General features: G+C 38.3%; 1 protein-coding gene and 1 long non-coding RNA gene across 2 annotated transcripts; one reads left to right on the top strand and one right to left on the bottom strand.

Annotated features, from left to right (window-relative positions):
- The first annotated feature begins 3253 nt into the window (after positions 1-3253).
- LOC123959282 (fibroblast growth factor 7-like) lies at positions 3254-4319 on the top strand. Its single transcript, XM_046033236.1, has 2 exons — positions 3254-3379; positions 3541-4319. Exons 1-2 carry the CDS (start codon positions 3254-3256, stop codon positions 3754-3756), a joined length of 342 nt encoding a protein of 113 aa, XP_045889192.1. The 3' UTR covers positions 3757-4319.
- A 5291-nt stretch (positions 4320-9610) lies between these two features.
- LOC123958814 lies at positions 9611-11534 on the bottom strand. Its single transcript, XR_006822163.1, has 3 exons — positions 11182-11534; positions 10984-11051; positions 9611-10079 (listed from the first exon to the last, which is right to left on the bottom strand). It is a non-coding gene; the product is annotated as an uncharacterized LOC123958814 (long non-coding RNA).
- Positions 11535-17604: the final 6070 nt, after the last annotated feature.

Genomic DNA, 17604 nt, shown 5'->3' with positions numbered 1-17604 from the left:
CTGCAGTGTAATCACAGTGTTAATGGGCCATGTGTCTCTTTTAGAGCATCCAAAGTGACAGAGGTAAAATGAAGCAGGTGGAGGCTTTGGCTTGTTAAACCATAACACACATAAACACAGGCTGTAATTAAGAGAACAGAAAGGTCTTGATACTGATGGGTGCTGGGCCTGTAACCTCTGACTCACACTGGCACAGACTCACACTTGTTCAGCCTGATTTATTCTCCCACAAACGTGTAGTGTTAGAATAAGATCTTGGGACAAAGAATTGGCATGAATATTAGAAATGGAAAAATTAAAGATATTCACCTTCTGATGAACCTCTGGTAAGCAACTGACATCTCACACAGAGACAGCCATCATGCTGTGTCCAGTCTAAAATTACTGTTACATACAATTAAAAGCAAAATTTGCGAAATAATGCATGCCAGTTAACTACTGAATGGCTAATTTTATTTCCTAGCCTTGGTCATTGTAATTTAACGTGGTTAATTGTTAATGTTATTGCTTTAAAGCTAACATTTTCCAAAGTTTGAGTTTTCTGATATCACTGGAAATCTGTCATGGTGAAGTAGTTATCATTTCCTCCTATCTGACAATGTGGCTGTGGCTGGAATGTTGGCTTGACAGGGAAATGCCTCAAAGTGGATGGAAAAGATGCTTGTGCAACAACTGGCAATGAAAGACAAAAAAAAACACACACCCATTTGTGGCTGACAATCGCACGCTAAAAGCACAACCAATAAGTCTTTGAAGAGAACAGCATGGACAGATATATATGTAATAAATCAGTGAGTCATACTTTTTGGCTGTAGTGAACAAGTCCTGAAAAACTGATTACATAAGTTTTTTTTTTTTTACAAAAACAGAAAGAAAAAAGATGAGAAGCAAAACGAGAAACTTGGAGCTGCATAATTTTTGGCTTCCACATTCCGTGTTACCTCCAGTAAACCCATCTCTTGCACCACACAGGTTTTTCTAACTTTAATATATTTGAAACGGTTGTTGAGATTGAAAATTAAAAATGTTTACAATGAAGATTTTGTGATTTATTTGAAACTTTTCTATCAACAATATACTGTATAGAGAATTAAATGCTTAACACAGAAAAAAACAGTTGTGCTGTAGATATGTTTCTAAAAAAAAGAGTGTGCGTTCTGGTCAGGGGTACCAGTGAACTCTTCTTCTGAATGTGTAAACAAATCCTAAACAACAAAATTTGATTTTAACCAAAGTGTGATAACAACAATGAAAAGGTGTGTTACGCCTCACCAAAGAGCATATACAATTCCAAGTAGGCAGTCAACAATATAATTATAAACCACAGCATGACAACCGGAAAACAGGGAATTTAAACAGTAACTATATAAGTGGGTCTTAGTATGTTTAAGCCTAGTTATCTACTAAATTGCTCAGTTTGTGGCATAATAGACCCAGTGTCAGGTGCAGCCAAATAAAAATAATTGAGAGACTGATTGTACTGTTTACCAGCTATTACATTCACTGTAACGAGGTAAATGCCAAAGTGAAATACAGATAATCTGATAAAGATATAAAATATTTTATAGTTGTAGTGCAGATAAGGATTGCATTTGTATGTGAAAACAAAGTACATAAAGGTTATAAAAATTAATTTGCTAGACATTACGTGTCAAGGTATTTAGTATGAAGCAGCCAATATTAATCTCATATTCCATAGTATACATTTACTGGAAGGCTTACTGCAACATTCTCCCCAGCAAATGTAAACACTAGATTAAAACCCTCTTCAGAAAAAAAACTGGATTAGGGATTACCCCACAAATTAGTTTACTTAGCAAGGGACTGGATCACTGAGTGACAACAAATCTGTTCGAGCTGAGGATAGCCTGAGAGGCTATCTGTGTCAGAGCCAAAATGTTAACTGTGTGTGTGTGTGTGTGTGTGTGTGTGTGTGTGTGTGTGTGTGTGTGTGTGTGTGTGTGTGTGTGTGTTCCATCTTTTCACAGTATACCAAACAACTGTAGCTTTTACATGTAATATTATGGGAATAGCACTTCTGCGCTATGAGCGCATGCTATAAGGTGTTATGCTTCTTAACAACCATAAAAATACATTCATCGTAGCTATAAACTCAGGCTGAAATCCCAACTTGAGAAATAAACGGTTAATTAGGAAATGAATGGTCCATTGACTCTAAATGTATAAGGGATTTACAAATTAAGATTTGCAGCTCTTGTAGTGTGTGTTCTTTGGGATCACGTTCACGTCAAAGCATGACAATAAAAACAAATAGGGGAATAGAAAAGTAGGGTTAAATAAATATGAGCACATAAAGGGCAGTAATATTAAGTAAAATATCAAGTGCAAGCAGGGCACAAAGAGCATTCCAAGATCAGGAGACTGCCATCTGTTTGTGATCAAATGCTATAATGCAGCATGCTTTATGTCAGTCTGAAGAGCTTTAATAGAGTTCTGCCATTTTTTCTCTCTGTCAAATGAAATACTTTCTGCAATATGTAAAAATGAACAACAAGGTTTTTTATTTTACCTAAAAATGTATTATCTGCAATTTGTCAGCGTCCTTGAAATGTACATTTTTGTGTTCATCTTAGTTTTACTGATACTGGTTTTGGACTTTCCAATCAGTATATAATATATCAATAGCAACATCATACCTTCAATTACAATAACTTGGCAAACAGTATATCATAATAGCTTTTCCTATGTTATCTAACAGTTTTTTTAAATTATACCTGTATGACTGTTGGACTAATAGTCAGTGATCTGCAAATCTGTTGATTAAAGTAAAATGTATTTTTATTTTAAAGTCTTGCAAGATAGGTTATTAGCTCCTTCAGTTTCAAATGAGTTGAAACACCATCCTGTACTCACTAGTGCAAATATTGTTCACATATATTGCATAATAAAATAATAAAAATATCAAACCAAAAAAGTACTCTCCCACAAATTTGAAGAGCAGTTCTAAAATGTAGCGTGCAAAGCACATGCAAGGACATAGTTCTCTCAGTCCCAGGAGAGAGAGGCCTAATCTGTCTCCCACATGTTCTATGGCATAGGTTGTGGTTTGTGTAATGGCCACCCAGGCCAGTTAACAAGGCTTGAATTAAGCCAGAGAAACCAGACTGATTAACCACAGGAATGTCCATCCCATTTGTTAATGAAGATAAATGTTGAGAGCAATGTGGAGCTGGACTGAAGGCTGGGTGGCAATAGTGTCTTATCTGTCCTGTAATATGTCTCATTTTCCTAAATGTGTGATTGTCTGGCAGGTATCCTGGAGATCAGGACAGTGTCTGAGGGGGGCATACTGGCTATCAAAGGCGTGAAGAGTCAGTATTATATCTCTATGAACAGGACTGGACATCTGCAAGGCAAGGTAATATTTTTCCTCAGTGAGAAAAGTCATACACTGTCAGCTCAGCCACAGTCAAGCACTTTTAGAATTTTTTACTAAATATGAATTTGAATAATTAAGATCAAGAACTAACAGCAGATTGGAATGTATTAATGCTGTGATGTTTGTCTTATCCTTTACAGAGGATCTACAATGAAACCTGCAACTTCAAGGAGGTTTTCCTAGAAAACTACTTCAATGCTTACTCCTCTGTAAAGAGGACTAATAACGGCAAAGAAATGTTCATAGCCTTGTCTCAGAAGGGAAAACCAGTGCGAGGGAAGAAGACCAGGAGGGAGCACATAGCATCCCACTTTATCCCTATGAAGTGCAGAGAGGAGGAAAGGAGGGTGGACTAAAAAACCATGGGTCGCAAATTGTGTATTATTTCAATCACATATTATATATGTTAACAGAGACATATTAACACATTACCAACATCATGCTCCACTCTCCATGTGTAGATTTATTATGTTATGTTCATAATTTCAGATGGGCACATTAAACTACTCCAAACATCCTCAAATAAGATTCTGAAACAATACTGAAATATTTGAAATAGCTTCACCTGTTGCACAGACTGTAAAACCAACAAAAAGTCTACTCAATATTCTTATTATTTTAAGTTAAATATTATATTTACTTATAAAACAGTTAAGTATTTTCTTATAAAACAGTAAAGTGTATTACACACAGTCGGGACTGTATCCTTTTCCAAAGATGACACCCATCCAGATGAGGAGACCTGTATGATCAACAGAAAGGTCCAGAATAGAGATTTGGCTTGACAAAGATGTGCTGAAGCAAGCTGGACTTGTCTTTTTTAATGGTACAATTGTCCAGAGCACACATAACTGAGGCACAATGAATTACAATAGCATGTTCAGTAAAACTAAAGTGTGTGAATGACCTGTGAATCATCTGTTTTGATCTGTCTGTCCTTCTTGCATTGAAACCTCTGTTCAAGTGCATTGTATCTGTTCCCTCTTAATTATCAAGGTGTGATTTTGAAATGCTAAAATATTCTGTTGCTGCTGAAAATACATCCAGATTAAAATACAAAGTGAACAACATAATAAATGTGCATGCCATGCAGTCTCTTCACTAAAAGAGCACATATTTATTTATAGGGAGATTTTTTTAGTTTGTGTTAAGACATTCCCATTTTTAGTAAGCATGACTATGACAAAAATGTACCAGAAGCTCCATTTATTTTGACAACACCTAATCAAACACTCATTGCAATCTCAAAGGCCAACTCTACATGCTACCACTGCAATTTCCCAATACTGGAGAACATTACAGTGCATTGTCATTCATGTTTGTAAGTTATTTGTTTTATAAAACAGATGAGTGTCCATTTCCCTTACAATGTGCATTGTTCTACCTGGATCATAGAATGTGCAACTGTTGAAGTATAGTATTAAAGACTGCAATAATGGGTTATTTGATCACAAACTCACAGGAACTATTTCATGAAGTTCTTTAGGCTAACATATTAACAAGAAACTGCCTTCTTACACATCCAGTAGAAAGAAAGCAACAGTTATCTTTTGTGTCATTTTTCTAATAATCACAAGAACTTTTTCCTTCTTTGGTCTGACAGTTTTTTAGAAAAATATGAAACTCTTTGACTTGCAAAATGTACCACTCTGCATGTCAGCAAGCCATTATTTCACACCAGACGCCTGGTAACGTGTGAGCAGTGTTAATTCTTAATGGATTTGGCAGTACTAGCAACGATTTCACATTATTGGAAATCATTCGATTGTGAGAAATACTGCTTCATGCAACTTCAGGAAGAAACTCTGCATATGAACCGTGCCTTTATTCTGACACACATGAAACTACGAAGCTGAGCAACAAGTTGTGGCTTAAGATGAAGAGAGAATTGTACTCTGCTGACACACTGTGATTAAAAAAATCAACACACACTCGAAAACTCAATAAATCAAAATTGAGAAATATTTTTGATAAAGTTTTTTTACTATGTGCATGCCAACTATTACTAAGAATGTTGACCTTGTTATTCAATCATAAGTTTATAAAGAGGTGGTATTATGCTTTTTGGCTTTTTCCCTCTCCTTTATTGAGTTATATATCTTTTTTGTGCATGTAACAGGTTTGCAAAGTGAAAAAGCCCAAAGTCCAGCCCAAATGGCCGCTTGAAAACAGTTCGTTTGTAGTCCAGCCCTTCACTTCCTTTACTTGTGACGTCACAATGAAATCGCGTCAGAAAGCTTGTCAAGCGGCTAGCAGGGTCAGGCACGCCCTCAAACCAAGCTAGTCTGAGCGGAGGCCCTTCACTCGCCTTTGTTTGGGTTTCCATTGTAGAAATGTTTTTTTTGTATCACCTCCGTCGAGGTTCCAAGTGAGCTGAGGGATACTAAAATGTAACGTGAAAACACGACAGACTGCTGATTGGTCAGAGAGAATATTCTCTATTCACTGCATCATCATTGTGTGCGCCTGACAGTGGCCACCAACAGAAAATTTTATATTTTACTGTTTTCGTATGTAATTTCATCACTAAATCCACTTCTGAGAATTTTTGAGGTGAGAAATCAGCTGTGTAGATTTTGAATATTGACAGTTTTATGAGAAGTGATGGCGGAACAAAAATGTGCTTGAATATTTTCGGAGTTGAGGAGCTCCGCAAGTGGCTGCGGGGGAAGCCTGTGCCAACCCGCGAGAGGAGCGTGTGAGGCCGGCCAGCCGCCCGCTCACAGAGCCCTCTGCTCCCGCCGTCACACAGACCGCTGCAGCAACAACAGCAGAGGAAAACACAGCTGGAAGGTTTTCATACCGCTTATCTGTCTTTACATTCTGAGGAATGTTGAAACGTTTTAACTTAAAAAAGAGAAAGCTGTGTGGATCGCTGGTGTGTGTGTTGCATTGAACATTACGTCGCGGCAGTTGAGTGTTTCGTTGCTATGACGACAAGCTACGTACTATCTCTGGGTACTGCAATGGAAAACAGAGCAGGGCCGAGTTGAGTCGAGGCTATCGATTTGCGCTATGGTAGTATTTTTCGGTAAGGCAGCATAGATCGTCAGAACACCGGCAACAGTTCAACGTTTAGTCCTAAAAGATGATGCAACTCCAACTCTGTTTGGGCCTGGAAATTCACAATCACAACCTGGAAGTATGCTTTATTGGTTGTGAATTATATTCAAAATAAACACGGCAATGTAACTTCAGACTGTTCAATTGCGGAGTTGTTGTAAACGTTGGCTAACACAGCTAAAGTTAAAACTATAATGCTAATGTTACACCTGATGTGAAAGTTCAAATTGTTTGTCCAAATTTTATGTAAAATTGAGTTGAAATATGGTGATTTTTACAGTGGTTTATGGTAAAATATGGAACAATGATGTTGTGAGGTTGTGACCTTGTGAGTAACTTATACCATCTGTTACGGTCGCAGTCTGAAGCGGCTTTGATTTGGATCACACTACCTTGTTTCTTACGACCCACCCTTCTCTGCTTCTGATTGGCTAGTAGTCCTTACCTGGGAACTGCGCGTGTGCAACTCCCAACAAAGATTTTGTACAAGTAAGATGCGTCACTCTGTAGCTCAAGAGTGGAGCGTACAACACACAGGGTGAAAAGAGGATGCAATGTGCAGTATGAGAAAAATATGGTGATTTTGAAAATTAAACCATGTAAACATGTTCTGGTTCAACCTCTAAATAAGATTTTGAACCTGAAAATGAGCATAATACCACCTCTTTAAATATCTGTAATCTCACATAATTTGGCCTAATTTTTGGAACATGACAAAAGGGTATTATGATAAATAAGTACAAAATGTATCATGTTATTTTCTGTGATTTTGATCTTATTAGAAAATGTGTGAGGATTAGACCTAACCTCCATCTATCCATCGTCAGCTGCTTATCCTTATCCTATCCTATGTCCTGTGACATCGGCAAAAGGCGGGGTACACCCTGGACAGGTCGCCAGTCCATCGCAGGGCCACACATAGACAGACAACCACTCACACATCCACACCTAAGGAAAGTTTTGGTGCCACCAATTAACCTAGCCTGCATGTCTTTGGATGGTGGGAGGAAGCTGGAGCACACGGAGAGAACCTGCAAACTCCACACAGAAAGGCCGGAGTTTGAACCCATGACCTTCTTGCTGTGAGGCGACAGTGCTAACTGCCTAGACCTAACCTAATCTTCAAATATTATTTGATAAAAGTTTGGTTATTTAGCCTCTAAATCTATAATTCCTGTAGATAAAATGTATCACACACTGAGTAACTACACTGTCTTAAACTCTGATATTACAGCAATCCTCTGGAAATATTAAGCAGTCCATTTTACAGCTTAGCTGATTTAATGATAGCATATTCAAATCTGATAATGTTGTCTTTAAAAAGATTGAATACACATTGGAAAGAAACATTTGAGAAAACATTAGCATCCTTGGATAATTCTCAATGCATGATTTACATGAATAAGATCAATCAATCTGATCAGGGACAATGAGATGTGGTAATACAACAAGAGGATAAATCTATTCATTTATGATGGCAAATAAAAATACACATTGTCAAATGTTACATTAATTCAATTAATTTGTTTGTATTGAGTATAAATGCAGTCTGTTCGGTGCAGAAAAATATCGCAGACATATTGACAGGGTGCCTACACCCTACGTGTCAGAGTTTGCCTCTCGGTCCTATCCTGCAGCCACACACTCTCATCCGTAGCCCTCTGCATTATTATCTCTATCTGTCCCTGTCTCTAGCCACGACTCCATCAGCTGTCCATCAGATGCCCTCAAACTTTCCCTCCTTTCCCCATCACCTGGCTGCCCGAACCATCTGTATACCTATTCCCACTTCTCTTATCAGCCCTTCAGTTCCCTGGCCTACTGTAGCCACCCCTCACCTGCAATTTCTTCTCTCAACAGCCACTCATCAGATAAACAAGTTCACCTCCTTTTTTTCCTTGCCAGATTGTATGTTATGTTACTTTGTGCTTCATGTCTTAGCTCTATTGCATCTGTACCTGTAATCTGTTTACCTGAGACCTGTGTCTGGAACCTATTTCTGCCTGCCTGACCTGTGTGTTTGAACTTTTCCTTTGACCTTTTGCCTGTTATGGGACTTTGGATTCCTGCCTGCTTCTTATTGTATTTCTTTGACTGTGTTGGACCGCCTTCTGGTTTTGACCTTTGCCTGTCTCCCATCTCATATGCCTCAATAGTCTGCACTGGGTCTTTCCCCTGTATTCCTGCTACCCTGCTTGCCACAGTTGTGAGATTACTCACATAAATACGTATGAACACATGCAGGCACACCCCCCTCTACCCCCCAACACAGAGCACCAGCTTTACCTTTTGCATGGGTTCACATCTGGCTTGGAGAACCCCCTGTCAGATAAAAACAGTCAAATTGAGAGCCAACCCCTAAAATACATTTGACCCAAACAACATCTGAGTAAGGTGAAGGCTTCTGCCAAGTCACGCAAAGTTAGTCTTAGCAGATAATTTGTAACATGCTCAAAATGTAAACACATTTCAGACTCAAGGCTGTGTACTCCCAGCAGGACGAAAAGGGGCTGAAGCCAATGAGAATGAGGGCAAATTGTCAAGACGTAACCCAGGAATGCCAGACATATAAATTATACTTACATGGTATTCCCAGATGAACATATTTTGTTTAATAAAATGCTCCTGAAATCACAAATCATTGTAATACTTTTTCTTCTTACAACATGTGGGATTCCCGTGCACTTTTCTTCATCTGCTGTTCATTAGTTATCAAAACTCAAAATTATGAAACCAGCTGTACTCTTGGCAGCATCTTGACAGTGTCTTTACAGTAAAAAATATCACCTTGTAATGTCATCACTGAACGTATGCAAGTAGATTGTTTCAACAGCAAAATAGTTGTTATTTTGTCTTAATAATTACATATCTGTAATCGCTTAGCAGATTGAATCATAACTTTGGTCAAATGTAAAGGTTAATAATAATGGAATCAAAAATTCTATATTAGCTGATAGAACATCAATAGTTATAGTGGTCTGCTGTGGTTTTAAACCACAGCAAAAGTACACTTTTACAAATTACATTACATTGTTAGTATTGTTTGTTCATCTCTATACTTCATTTCCTTTGTTCAAATAAGCAGCTAAAGGGCTACTGTGTAGTTTGATGGACCTCATTGGATGAATAATGACTCTTTGACAATGATTTACTATTCATGGCATTGTTTTAGAACAGCAGTGTTATATTTGCATTGTGTGGGGGCATGAACACAAAAAACATGTGTCCCATATTGTAAACAGGATGTGTAGACAAGGTCAAAGTCACTGGCTGTGAAGAGCACTGCAGGGGAGGATGGAGTGAGACAACCAGAAAGGGGAGGATGACAAAGTAAGTCAAGTGAAAATAAACAGAGAGAGAGGCTTGAAAGTCTCGTGCGATGTGGAAAGGTGGTCTTGGCGCAGCGGGAGAAAGGGGAGGTCCTCAGGGGGAGGGGGAACACGCAGTTGAACTTGATGCATTTCAGGGCTGTAAACTTTCATTTCCCCAGAGGAAATTGTTATGCAACGAGGGAAATTCTATGTTTGCAGACCTTAGTACGGAACCCCCCAGAACAGCAGGTCATTGTGAAAGAGGGCCGGGACCTTCAGCAACTCACCACAACATCGCACTTTCCCTGACAGTAAATTAAATCCACACAGAGAGATATAAAGTTATGATTAAAATCATTTTTAATCACCTACAACTTTTAAGACTTGAAAGACTACTCATTTATTCATTACTCTACCATGACATTAAAGTAAAAAAAGACATCTGGCACTGCTGGCTTTCAAAGGCCATTTTAACTATGGAACATTAGGAAATTACTGCGGACCACCAAGTAAAACTTAAAACAAAAAACAAAAATCAAAATGAAGTGAATAACACTTTAGCAGTCAAATTGTACTTTCTTAATAGACCAAAGTAGATATGATAATTTTAAAGATGAACATCCTAAATGAATCCATTTATTACTGTTGCTGGTCGCATGTACCAGTATGTAGTGGCTTACATGGGATGATTGGTTTATTGTTAACACAAACAAAAGTCTTACAGCTGGATTCCATCGGGCATGGTCGTGTTATGGCTGCAATGTGGTTTTATTTCACCCTCTGCACTACTTCACATCCCACCAGAAGCTTTTCAAGAGAGAAGCATTTTACCTTCCCAGGGTTTTTAATTTTGAAAATTGACCGGATTCTCTATGCTATTTTTGTGTCTGATTTTAATTAAACCAGCTGTGTATTCTCCGCGGAGAGTCACTTCTGGAAGGCTTCTGAAACCCGCTGTGGCGCATCTAGTGAAATCATTAACATTGTCTATGGCGGCAATCAGTGTTCCGCGTTTCAGCTGATGATGCTTAGATAGCTTTTTTAGTCTAATAAATAAACAAAATAAACTCACAAGATGTCAATAAAGGAAATCTTCTTACACCTATTTTTCTTATCTATTATTAACTAAATATTGTGAACTACTATTGCCTTGTTAACAATTTGTAAAACACACATTATTTAAACTCAACAGAAACAAAATAAACTCACCAAAAGCTTCTTGGGTTAGTCTTTCCAGTGTTCCAACAATCACCATCTCTGGTTTGGTCGAAATAAACCTGTTAGGGATCAGGACAGAATGGACACAGACCAAGAAAAAACCAGGACACTCACCGTCAGCCGGGCTGTCACCACAACAAAACCCTTAATTCACAAAGTTACATTTGAAAATATTCTGTCTCTACACACTGTGGCTGCCTTTCTGATGTCCGGGCACCCTCTCACTCCTCTCCTGTTCCCGCCCAGAGTCAAGAGTCTTGGTTGGAGCCACTGTATTTGTCAAACTGGCCACTTGTCAAACTGGACTCTGTCTGTCTCTGAGGCTGTTTGGCCCGGCCGTAATCCCTATAAAGTCTGCTGCTGAGCCCGGTTCCATTGCATGCTCGCCTGCCTCCAGTACGGACTCAGTCAGCTAATAGTACCGCTAAGTAAGCTGCATGGCTAACTGAGCTAAATAGCTTATGGCAGTTAGCAGCAGTTATATCCTGAAATGTGACAAGATGCTAGGTTTGGGTATCATTTAAAATTTTATGATACTGATACCAAAACCAGTACCCTTAAAGTGATATTGATACTAATAGAGTACTTATATTTTACATATTATTTATTTATTCAATACCTTGCGTAAAATGACACCTGTTGAAACCATAGTAGTTGATTGGTAGCCTATTATTATTTTTATTGTTGTTATGGACAAGCAAGGTTATCTTTTTTTTTTTCTTGTTTCAAATAAATAATATATAAAAGTATATAAAAGTATTGGGAAATTGTATCCTCCTCAGGTCATCCTCATGAGTAGTATTATAGGGAGAAAGACAACAGATTGCGAGTTTTTTTATATTTGAATAAGAGAGAGAAATAGTTTAGTGACCAAATTAGTAGCGGGAAACGAATATACATTTGATGAAAGTAAACAACAGAAAATGATTTTGTTAAATTTTGATCAATAAACTGTAGTGAAAGATCGCCGCGAGTGCCTTTTCCTGTATTGGCGAGTTGCAAACCTCCTCCAAATACGACAGTAACAAGTATAAAACCAGTAATGAGTCGGTTAAAACAAGTCACTAAACTACACTAAAGACTCTAAAGAAGCAAACAGAGGAAAAGAGAGGCTCCACGTCCAGCCAATCAAACCGACTACACCTGAAGCAGCTGCAGCGCCGCAAAAGCGTTTAAAAGGTGGTATTATGCTTTTTGGCTTTTTCCCTCTCCTTTATTGAGTTATGTATATTGTTTGTGCATGTAACAGGTTTGCAAAGTGAAAAAGCCCAAAGTCCAGCCCAAAGGGAGTTCCCATCTCCCACAGAAAGCTCTGCTCTGAACTGCTTGAAAACAGTTTGTTTGTAATCCAGACCTTCACTTCCTCTACTTGTGACATCACAATGAAAAAGCATCATAAAGCTTGCCAAGCCTGTACCAACCCACGGGAGGAGCGTGTGAGGCCGGCCAGCCGCCCACTCACAGAGCCCTCTGCTCCCGCCGTCACACAGACCGCTGCAGCAACAACAGCAGAGGAAAACACAGCTGGAAGGTTTTCATACCGCTTATCTGTCTTTATACTCTGAGTAATATTGAAACATTTTAACCGTAGATATATTTTAAGAGCTGGTGTGTGTGTCGCATTGAACATTACATCGCGGCAGTTGTGTGTGGGGTCGCTATGACAACAAGCTACGTACTATCTCTGGGTACTGTCTGCAATGGAAAACAGAGCAGGGCCAAGGAGAGTCGAGTCTATTGATTTTCGCTATGGTAGCATTTTTCGGCAAGGCAGCATAGATCGTCAGATCACTGGCAACAGTTCAATGTTTAGTCCTAATGGTAAGATGTGGAACAATGATGTTGTGTGGTTGTGGACTTGAGTAACTTATACCGTCTGCTAGGTTACGGTCGCAGTCTGAAGCGGCTTTGATTTGGATCACACTACCTTGTTTCTTACGACCCGCCCTTCTCTGCTTCTGATTGGCTAGTAGTCCTTACCTGGGAACTGCGCGTGTGCAACTCCCAACAAAGATTTTGTACAAGTAAGATGCGTCACTCTGTAGCTCAAGAGCAGAGCGTACAACACATAAGGTGAAAAGAGGAGCTGCAGCAATGTGCAGTATGAGAAAAATATGGTGTTTTTTGAAAATGAAACCATGTAAACCTGTTCTGGTACAACCCCTAATTAAGATTTTGAACCTGAAAATGAGCATAAAACCACCTCTTTAATTGATGTGATGGAGCGCAGTGATCAATCAGTGACAAGTAATGTGAATAGCAAACAAAAATGTACAGAGAAGTGTTAAATGATACCAGAAGATGAAACCAACAAAAGCCAAGCTTGTGGTGATAAACTTGCAACAGAGACGAACATGCCTGAGACCGCAGCCGAAGGTGAGCAGCTGTTAAAATGTGTGGACTCTTTCTTTCTGTGTTTTGCTTGCGTATTTGGCTGCAAGCAAAACCATACAAATAGTAATTTTTTGCCGCAATCTGGTTACAAAAAGTATCGATTGAAATATTGGTTTGACTAGAGACGTTTCGATTCTACACGATACTGGGCTGTTTCGGTCAATACCATGATGGTATCGAGTAGCGATACCCATCCCTACAAGATGCCCCCTACTTTTTTAGACTCTGAATCCGACAGGTGAAGAGTAGTCTCAATCCTTACACACTGTACCTTTTAAAAGCACCGTACTTAATATTTTTTGCGCTGTACACCTAACCACATAAATTCTTGTTGGTGTATTATGTTAATACAGGTGATTTTTCCAAGAATACACATATTGTGGGCAAAAAAACCTTTTGTTGCTCCAAACTAGTGTGTACGCATCTCCTTGGAGTTGAAGTTGAATTTAATGGAAACTTCCTAGCCATGACGAAATAACAAAGGCTGTATATTTCATTCATTGACCCAACTATGGTAGCAGTTGCCGCACCTAACATAAAAGTGGAATACTAGCTGACCCCACCCACAGAATACATATAATTAGTCATCAGGGTAGCTAATACCAAAATAATTTTGGTAACTGAAATTGAAAATATTGACATTTTGTGACTGTAACCAACCAAGTTTGTTTAGTATGATTTCTGAGGCATCTGATAGCCATTTGCCTGTTCAATAGCTAACATGCTGACACTAACGCTAGTGACTGACTGAGAGATGCAAGACGGCGTGCTGACATCACATGTTGCTGTAAATGCTGCCCTAAGAGGCTTTCAAAACTAACTCTACTTTCATAGAGACTCCTTCACTTGAAAGTGATGCCTTCTGAGGCACCTGTCTATCACGGTAGCAAGCCAGTGAGGCAACTGCCTTCTGTTTCGAACAGAGCCACTATGTGAGGTCTACTACACATACCAAGCCACCACATAAGCATCTGCCCCCACCTACTCCCCACACCGTACATTTTTAAATATTCTGGCTGGGGATAGCCAGGCAAAAATCGTGGGTGAACATCCTTTTGGTTTTTGGTTTAAAAGCCACTAAATCATGCTCATATGTTACTAATCTGTTTGTGTCAGTATTCATTGGAGTTTTACATCCATCAAATTGAGGTGCTACTATGTGTCAAAGATACAAACCATTTTTTATTTGCAAGTTTGACAATAGCCTTCTCTCCGCAACTGTCAACGTCATATAGAAGTGGTAAATTACTTTCAATCAGTTTAGGAAGTGTAATGTTATCTCTAGGGTCACATTTAGATAAAATCAGAAAAGGTTCATAGCAAATGAGTCACACTTGTCTTACACTTGGTAAAGTACATCTCCCACTTATCATGAATCCATCTGCTTTTAAATCAGTCCTCAATGTTTATAGCCCTTTAGATTAACAACTAAGATAAGATAAGATAAGATATACTTCATTGTCCCGTAAGGGAAATTTGTTTTGGACTCTGTCTGTTCTGCAGCTTTACAAGACAACACAAAATACAGAAATAAAACATCTATCACACATATTCTCATGCAACACAACACATGCTGTCGTATACATTAGACAGTTCCCTATATAGTAGCACATTGACTCCTTCTTCTAATGCTAGTTTTGAACTAAGCATATTTGTTTCAGTAAGGAAAGGACAGGACAGGTTGTGTGCGGTAGAGGTAGAGGTTTGTGCTTGAAGCAGACTACTCCACACAGTATCGACCTTTCAAAGTAGAACTATCGCTGCCTTGTTACATCCCACTCGTATCAGAGAGGTGTCATACCGGTTTTGAATACAGGGTGTGATTCTCATTCTGCTACTGTATTGAAACACAAAGCTGTAAACTATGTTTTTAATTGATCTGTTTTTATAAAACAAGCGTCATTGAACAAAATAACAATAATTAGAGCAGTAAGGCCTCTTGCATTCAGATCTGTTTGATCATGGTCTCAGATTGAATCCATTCACACAAATGTAATTGGCCAGCAGATGTTTCCAATTTGACTGTAACAAATACATTGAAACTGAACCATTTTCATCACAACTGCTTCATAGTAATTTGGTGCTTCAGAAAGCTTTGTTTCCCATATCACTTATCAGAGATAATGAGTCATTAATGTTTTCATCAACGTTTTTTAATGCGCATTTTGAAGTATCGCATTACAAAAGGTTGACAGCAAAATTCGGGAATAAATCCTTAATTTCGCAAAAAAGTTTCACTTGACGTGGTTTTTGCCTTTGTCGAAAAACAGTTCTTGTGCTAAATGGGAGATGAAAGCACTGTTGCTGAATAAGTTCTGACATGGTGAAATTGTAACTCATGGCTGATCAGCTGTTTCAACTGTAGGCGTCTTGCTGAATATTCTGGATGAAACACATTTCTGAGGACCTCTCTCCATTTTTCTAAGATCAATGGCCATCAGTTCCATGCGGCTGGTTTTGAACCCCTATGTCTTGTTTATTACAGCCATTTGTAACGTCAACTACTGATGTAACAACGCTTGCCGTAGCCTGGTTTATTCGCTCCAAATCAATTGATGGAAAGGCACATATTTCGCATTTACTAATTTTTTTTTTGTGACATTTCAAAAGTCTGCTTAAAATTTGCATGACAATTATATGGAAACATAGCTATTGTCTCTTTAACACTGTATGCAGTCATAGTATATATGTAGTCATAGTATATAGTAGCAGTATGTATGATGCTTTGGCAATATTGTTGTTACACATTCATGCCAATAAAGCTAATTTGAATTTGAATTTGTGCCTTGCAAATACAGTACCTGTTTTGAAAACTTGCAGTCTCAGCAATTTTTATATTAAAAGAGGAGTGCTGGCATTGGTTAACAAAATGGTTGAACCCTGCTGCTACATTATGGTTACTGGATTGGAACTACATTATATCAAATAAAGTCCCAGAGAGAACTATTTAGAGTCGTGTCTGTGGGTTATCCAGTGAAACAGGGACATTATTGTTGGAAGGACATGCTGGTATTGTGTTTTTGAAATGTTTTGATCAGCACAAAGAACATTTTGTTCAACTCCATGGTTTTGGACTTTTCAAAAGGAAGAAGTCTCACAACCTTTGCAAATAAAACAATTTCCATGGCTTCATCCCACTACAGAAAAGTGAGAAAATGTGTTTTTGTGATTCGGGTGGGCTGAAGTGAGATTTACTTCTCCTTTGTAGCATTTAAAGAGGTATCCAGTTCAAAAAAAGATAATGGATGGTTTGCAACACAAAGCCACTGTTTGTGATGAAAACCTCTGAATAAGGCATGCTGGATTTTCAATTTACTTTTGCAAATATAGCATGGATGTTTAGAAGCTTTTTAACTTAATACTCTTCCAAACAAAAGTCACTCTGGATTTCAGGAGATTATCTTGACACATACTCAAACATATATGAACAGATGTATGCACTAGTAGGAACAAGGCAACCTGGGCTTCAAATCTGAAAAACACACAGTGCAACTGTTCAAAACGTCAGTCTGAGCAGAATTCCAGGTACAGAATGTATCATAAGGTCCGATCTCTTGAAGCTGTCATACAGTTGCTCTTTTGATTTGGGGAATGATCAATAAAATGCTATGTTGAAAGACCATATTTCAAATATATTTTCATTTGTCTGACAGTATAAATAAAGAACACCGCCTGCAGAGATGACAGGTAAGCCTGGTGCGATTAATATGATTAATATGACTAATAATGATGAACTATGTTCCACTGCCATGATTCTCAAAGCACATTTGGCAGATTTCTGATTGTTTGGATTCTAATATCAGAGATACTGAAAGATCTCATTCGATAAACATCTGTTTGCCATGCAAGTCTGCGTGCGATTGTCAGTTTCATAAAAAGTGTGACAGCTCAGGTATCTTTGAAATCTCATAGAAAACAATCTGTTTTACATCACACCAAGCACATCTGGCTTTGAACAATATCAATCCATACTAATATTTTAGACTACTTTTCTTTTCTCTTCTTCTTTTGATCAGTCATATTGGAGAAATATCATTGTGAAACTTTAATTTTGCTTTTAAGAACACCATCTTCTTAGATCACATTGCTGTTTTATGTACTTAATGGTCTATTTTTTGCTATGGTTCTTTAAAAAAAACATAGATTAAACAATATAGTATATTTTCTGTGGGGAGGGAAGCATGTTTAGAAAAAAGTGGAAATATTGATGGGGCTGCA

Source organism: Micropterus dolomieu, linkage group LG20 (genome assembly GCF_021292245.1).
Source record: "Micropterus dolomieu isolate WLL.071019.BEF.003 ecotype Adirondacks linkage group LG20, ASM2129224v1, whole genome shotgun sequence".
Taxonomy (NCBI): Eukaryota; Metazoa; Chordata; class Actinopteri; order Centrarchiformes; family Centrarchidae; genus Micropterus; species Micropterus dolomieu.
This window is presented reverse-complemented; position numbering and strand designations above follow the sequence as displayed.

Bases quoted from the DNA above. Each gene is read 5' to 3' on its own strand.
- LOC123959282 (XM_046033236.1), top strand. From the start codon at position 3,254: ATGTGTGATTGTCTGGCAGGTATCCTGGAGATCAGGACAGTGTCTGAG. The intron at 3,380-3,540 runs GTAATATTTTTC...TATCCTTTACAG, and splicing joins CTGGACATCTGCAAGGCAAG to AGGATCTACAATGAAACCTG.